Raw genomic sequence first — 6,801 nt, forward strand, 5'->3', positions numbered from 1 at the left:
TTGAACTAATATACTAACCCCTCAAATAGTTCATTTCTTAGAAATTACAACAAAAGCCAATGATGTACATTCCCTTTAACATTCCCTGATGTTTTAAGCCAGATTAAAAAAAATATATTAGTAAAATAAGGCTGCATAAATAGTCTGGCGCCATCCCATTCAACCGTAACAATTTATGAAATACATTCAGGGAACGTGACAAAAATGGCTGCCTTGTGAATAAGGTCCATTATCATCATTTCTTCGCGATCATTAGGACCAAACCATCATGCTTTCAAAGGAAACATCTGCTTTGCGTAACAAAAAATGAAGATAAATGTATCTGCATTTGACAGTTTTCTCGAAAAGTATATCTGTATATACTGAGCTGAAATTTTGACAGATTAGTTTTTTAATTAATCACCCGCTTTAGATTTATTGTATAACTCTTCCTAGAATCGACAAAAAACATAATTATTTAGCAAATGGTATCCATCACCCTTAAAGATTTCAAAAGTCATCAAGCCCCGTTGTAAATTACACATTTAAAACCTTCCAACAGCTATCTGAACAATCCTCTTCCCTGCCATGCCTTTTACACAGGCCAGTAAAGCAAGCACTGTGACTAGTCAAAACCAGTCAACAGACAAGTGGTTGACACAGCTGGTTATATCAATAGGCTAGTCACAAACAGTCAGGTCATATTTCAAGCAAGTACTGTGACTAGTCAAACTCAGTCACCAGCCAAAGGCAGACAAGTGGTAGGCACAGCTGGCTTATCAATCACCTACAGCCAGAGCACAGCTGAATCAAGTTACATAAACAGTCACAGCCAGGACTGCTTTAGGCCAAAAAAAAAAATCTTTTCTTTTTCTTCTTCTTCTAGCTTGGATTGTACAAACAAGGCGGGGTACTATTTTGCTTTTTTGGTGTCCTCATGTACATTGGTGTCCTCCATAATTTGCCTTGGTGCTTTCGATCATTTGCCTTGGTGCAATTTCCCATTCCTTGGTGCTCTTTGGTAAAAAAATTGAGGAGGTGCGGAAATAGAGGGCGCTGTTGGAGCTACCGCGGAACATTTTGGAAAAAAAAAAGATCGACGCGCATGATTAAAATCGACGCGCGCGGTGACCAGAGACCGACATATTTTTTTTTTTGGCCTTATCTGGGCTGGGAGCTCTTAACTGTTGAAAACAGTCGCTTGATTGATTTTGACTGAAAGGACAACTTGGCACAGAATGTATGTTTGCATCTAGGAGGGTTTATGTAAATTTTGTTATGCTGTAAACCTTCTGTGCCCAATATCACTGAGCTCAAATTGCTCGATACCAAGCTTTACATTTATTCTAAATTGAGCTTAAGGAAATGTACCCGGTAGGCCTAATCATTTTAATTGTTCGTTTTAATTGCTCGTTTTAATTGTTCATGGAATTGTTTATGTAACTGTTTTTTATAATGTTTTGATGTTTTTATTGTATGCGAGCATTTTAAATTACCCCTGTGGGATATAATAAAGATTACTTGACTTGACTATTAAGCGAGTGTGTTCAAGCATGAATTAGCAGGGAACCAGGACTTCACAGCCAAATATAACTCATGATGTTTTGGCTGGTAACTGTTTTCTGCTAAACAAATTACGCTTCACGCTAACCACATGTGTAAATGTGCTTAGCATCATGAAATAGGACCCTTGTATGAAGGACCTGGGGAGGGTTTGGGACAATTAAGAATTTCACAATGAACGATGACAGATGTGGCTGTACACAAAATGAACTCCAGATGGTTTGTCCATTGTCTTTTCAGAGGCTTGCCAAGGCTTCGGAGAACAGCAACAAACCGCTTCGGATATGACAACAATATCCTACCGGTAGGTAGTTTAGAAAAGGCCATTTCAGTTTCAACAAGCTATGTTTACATGTAATTGCGGTCAGGTGAATAAATTGCTGTGTTGTGATCCTGTTGTGTTTTTCTGCTTTTCTGCTTCGAAAGCAAATTGTTAAAAGGGGAAGAAGGTACCGGTAGGTGTACTGAATGTGCAAAATTTTGACAATTTTTAAAAGCGTGTTGATGGAAAGTTCAGGATTCCTCATGGGAATTTTGCAGAAGAAAAAAAAGTCATAGAGCCCATTTTTTTCCCCAGTATACGAAGCCTGATAAGCATGAGATTTTGATTAAGAACTCTTTGCTCTTTGATTCCGAATGCAGTGCAGTGACAGTGCAGTCAATATCTTTGCTGGGAATAAATATTCCCTCAATTCCAAATCTCTGATCAGACTAATTCCATGGATTTGAGAATGGTAGGGGATTTGCTCAGTAGCTTTCAGACTACCGGTAGGAATAACAGATAGGCCTAAAATGGGGTTTGTTACAACTGGACCATGATGGAGCTGCTAAACGGAACAAATATTGTTTCTGATTTTTTTTTCTCACAAGAATGCAGACAACACCGAGTTTACACTGTCCATAAAAAAAAAAAATAATGAAAATACTGAAAATATTGTTTAGTAAATGTGTGCTAAGCGAAAATCAGCGGTGAACAAGTCACAGACATTACATGTACATTGCATGAAGTTGACTGGTAACAGGTTTTTCTTAGCAAATTTCTAAAATTATCTACAGTAGAGTAGCCTATACGTAGCCAATTTTACGGGCCAAAAGGTCCCAAATCATTTTTTATAAAAGCAGAAAAACAAGGATATATATTTTTTCCCGGCATGCTCACAGAAGTCAGCGCCAGTTCAAGTCCCCATTTATGGCAACTTGCCAAGTGATAAATAGTGGTCATATCGCAAGTTGTTTGGTTTATGTATTACTTCCTGATAGCTGAACCCAACTTCCTCAAGGCTTGCCTCGGACAATTATCCAAACAAATGCCGTCATCTCTCATTTCCGTGAGCCAATAAGCAGTCATTGGTGATGACCAAATTCATTTATGACCCAAAAGGAGGGCAACACTTTATTATAAACTTTTACAACTAGTTAACAATTTTCGCTCATTGAAATTACCAAATATATTTGACGATGTCGAAATTTTGAAACATTTGATTGTTACTTAATTGCAGTGCAGCATGTGGCAGGTTTTAAAATACACAAAATTACACACTCCACTGTTAAAGGGAAAATACAACATTTGCAAACATCGAAAAATAAAACTACCAAGTTTTTATGAAAAACCTTACTAGGATGTTGGTAAATGACAGTCTTAAGCATCCTGTAAAATTATGGCACCTGGTGTGAAGTCATTTTCAAGAAAATGGTATTTTTGTATACATTTCCAACGGTGGTCGGCCGACCACCGTTGGAAAAACCTAACTATTTTTCAACTACTGCTCCAACTTTACACTTTTTTTCAGTCCAAATTTTGTTTGCTATTGGTTACATGTTCATGAACGGGTGCAGGCCAGCTAGACTGGTTCCTTTACCTTACAATTTTCCGGCATCTATAAATTGATCCATTTTATCTTTGGTGGAGTCAAGGAACCAGACTACTTGAACATTTTTGTTTTCTTGGTTTTTCCAGCATTTTCGAACACAAAACTTCAAACATGTCAGTATAACAACATTTGATCTATTATACATGTACTAACCCCTCAAATACCGGTAGCTCATTTCTGAAAATTACAGCAAAAGCCAATGATGTACATTCCCTTTAACAGAGAGCCAATGCTGTTACCGGTACATGATGAATATTAGTTGCAAGGGCAGGAATAATGCTCAAACAGCAATTTCCGCGAAAGCATCTGAAATAAATTACATATTTTTATTTACCCTGATCTTAATAGCTGGTGCGGGTTGATATTTTATGCGTGAAGCTGCAGGGTTCATCAATAGAAGTTCAAATGTACAGGCTTATAATTTTTTTATAATGTGGAGGACCTAGCACATACATGTACATTGTATAGCAGTTACATGTAGGATGTTGGGTCCTGAATCCACCAATAATAAAATAAAATCATGTGTTTTTCGAATTTTTGCAGATTTTGCCGGATAAACCTGCACCTAACTGTCAAACTAAGTTAAACTGCCAGTACAGCAGTTTAGGTTATTAGATATTGTGATTTTTATTTATGTTAGCTCTGAACCCCCTCCCCCCTCTAAATCCATCAACGCCCATGAGGAGATTTAGAGAGATTATGTAATTTTAAGAACGAAGAGCCCACCCACTAGTTCCTGGAACTCGGTACATGTACCACACTACATTTTGTAAGTTTCAAGTGCAAGGAACGAGCCATTGGATTCGAGCACAGTGGCAGAATTTTGAGGATTTTGGAGGGGAACTAGGGTTGATCCAAAACTGCACTTTTATTCTCCTATTTTGCAGCCAGTCCCATGACAAACACGATTAAGTTGCCATGGCGGTGGAGGTCTCTATCCACAAGATAAATGAAATCCAGTCTTGGTAATATTGGCAGCGCTACCCAGGAAATTCCAAGCATACATGTACCTCACGGGCGCTGTTTTCAAGCTAATGCATGCGCATGAGATATGCTCGGAATTTCCTGGGTAGCGCTGCCAATATTGCCAAGGTCAGGATTTGATTCATCGTGTTGAGAGAGACCTCGCTTGTCACGGACTGGCTGTAGAAGGGAAATTTAATCTGAGTCTTGGGAAAGATTTCCATACGAAGTTCACTCAACACTCTGTGTACAAACCCTACATGTATGAGAGTGGACTGAAAAATTCTAAGTGTTTTCTAAGAAAATGCTCAAGTATTTTCTCACTGCTCAAATTGACTTTGATAGTCAATACAGAGGAAAATTAGTGAACTTCGTATATGGTAATCTTGCCGAGTCTTGGATCAAGACTAGAGGGGACCTAACAAAAATGCCCAGGGAAGGTTTTTTTTTTTGGGGGGGGGGAAATTAACAAAAATATCTTAATTATCAATACTATCCAAAGTCCCACATTGTGTGAGCATACTTATACACGACTCTTGAAGATTGTGTATTGGGAAACATTAGGGAAACTCCCCCTTTAACAGCGCACAGATTACCAGGTCTTTGTATTGACTTACAACATACTTGTGTCTCGGTGAATATACAATGTAAATACTGTCAAGTGCAAAATAGGTACCAGTACTCTGTACCTTAAAATTAATTGTTTACCAAAGCGGTAAGCGATAAAACATACAGTGAATATTATGTAGTTTTCTTTGTACAATGTTAGCCTACATATTATAAATAGGCTTACACTCTGTACCTGTACAAAGAACATTGTAAGGCTATAATATGTAAAATTGTAAGTACATGTAAAAATGATGTAGGGCCTTGTCAAATAAAACAAAAATCAAGTCTATTTGGGGGGGGGGGGGATTTTTCTGCTTTTACCCTCAAATTCAGAGACAACATTTTAATATATACATGTACATGTATGATACTATCCGTTCGTAGTAAACTTGCTGTTTTGTAATGGAATCTCCGAGTAGGTTTAGATTTAGATTTAAAATGGAATGCGAAGGGTGTTGGGGAAGATTAAAGCACTTTCAACGTCATATGCGCCATCTTGTTCACAGGGCAAAAAAAAAAGCGTTGCTGAGTACGCACTTAAATCAAAACCTTTTCGCACTTCCAAAATCATCAAGCATTCATTTCAACATGCGCTGAAGTCTAGCAAATCGTGTTGTTTTTGCCTAAGTCTAACAAATCATGTTATTTTTGCCCCGTGAACAAGATAATGTGAAAGTGCTTATTTTCTGTAGGTATTTCCAGTTCAACATGTATCATCATTCATCATCCATGTGTATTGACACTTTTATTCTTCTCTCATATTTTTGGATTGCATTCATCCAAGTCACAGTTGTAGGCCTATGTTAAGAAAACTGAAAAAACGGCAATGCTAAAGAATGGTTCATTTTTTGGAAATAATGTAGGCCTAGCAGGCTTATCCTGATGTCACTTTGATTTGGGTCAGTAATTTTGGCCTGAAGTATTTTATAACGAAATTGGAAACATTTTTTATTCTAAAAATTTACATTTATTTTGGTCAAACATGACTGACCATCCTTGTTGTTATATAAAATGAAAAGATGTGAATCGGGATAATAGTTCTTTTCATTTTTTCCAGTGCAAAAAAACAACAACATGCAAACCAATGCTTGCTTGAGGCTCAGCCCAACCTAACCACGCCCCCTTTCCTCCTTTAGGCTTAGCTCTTTACGCAAACATGGCAAAATAAAAGTGCTTGAACATTCATAATAATAAATTAATATAAACACGTTAGAGAGGCTGAGTTTTCAACTTCACGCATCATGCACTAAATTCAACCATAACAGGCAAGAAAACAACGACGGTGACAACAGCAGCCGCGGCAGCGTGCACCGAACCATGGAGCTCCTACCTCCATGACCGAAGCAAGATAGACTCGCCCGGCACGACCACACAAGCCTGAGTGAGTCGCACGGTGGCCAAAAAAAAAATCTGTACTCACCATCCAGCTTATCCATTTCGCGTGTTTTGGCTTCAGTTCTCGTAGCAAATACTCGATTTCCTGCAGGGAGATTTTTGATATAAATTGAATTAACCTTTACTGGAAAGCATCCGCTGTTTAAAGTCTTCACATTCTGCTCATGCCGGTTGTGAAGATGAGATGATTTTTCCTGCTTTGCCGCACCGAAATGTCAACACGGTCGTGGTTTCGGTCATCACCGACCTATTTTTGCTATTACCTTTGCGGTACAAATAATGAACATGTTGGAGCCCAATATGCAAACTAACGAGCCCAACATTTCGTTAAAAAAGAAGGAAGTAATTTAACTGATGGGCGTGCATCTTAGCCCAAAAATAAAGCCCAACAGTTTTACGATTTTAATGGTGTGGCGAAATA

At 38.1% G+C, this 6,801-nt stretch overlaps 1 protein-coding gene across 10 annotated transcripts in view; it reads right to left on the reverse strand.

Annotated features, from left to right (window-relative positions):
- Nucleotides 1-6,774, reverse strand: part of LOC119745356 (actin filament-associated protein 1-like 2) — a 56,694-nt gene extending 49,920 nt beyond the window's left edge. For 4 of the 10 annotated variants that reach the window (XM_038221656.1, XM_038221658.1, XM_038221655.1 and 1 more), the window contains exon 1: nt 6,406-6,772. In XM_038221656.1, the coding sequence (XP_038077584.1) occupies nt 6,406-6,421 (16 nt within the window). In that variant the 5' untranslated portion in view covers nt 6,422-6,772. Of the gene's footprint in view, nt 1-6,405 lie in introns of all 10 variants that reach the window. The other 6 variants (XM_038221660.1, XM_038221657.1, XM_038221663.1 and 3 more) reach the window with 4 other exon arrangements.
- Nucleotides 6,775-6,801: the final 27 nt, after the last annotated feature.

The sequence above is a fragment of the Patiria miniata genome, unplaced genomic scaffold, assembly GCF_015706575.1.
Source record: "Patiria miniata isolate m_02_andy unplaced genomic scaffold, ASM1570657v1 HiC_scaffold_7, whole genome shotgun sequence".
NCBI classification, from domain to species: domain Eukaryota; kingdom Metazoa; phylum Echinodermata; class Asteroidea; order Valvatida; family Asterinidae; genus Patiria; species Patiria miniata.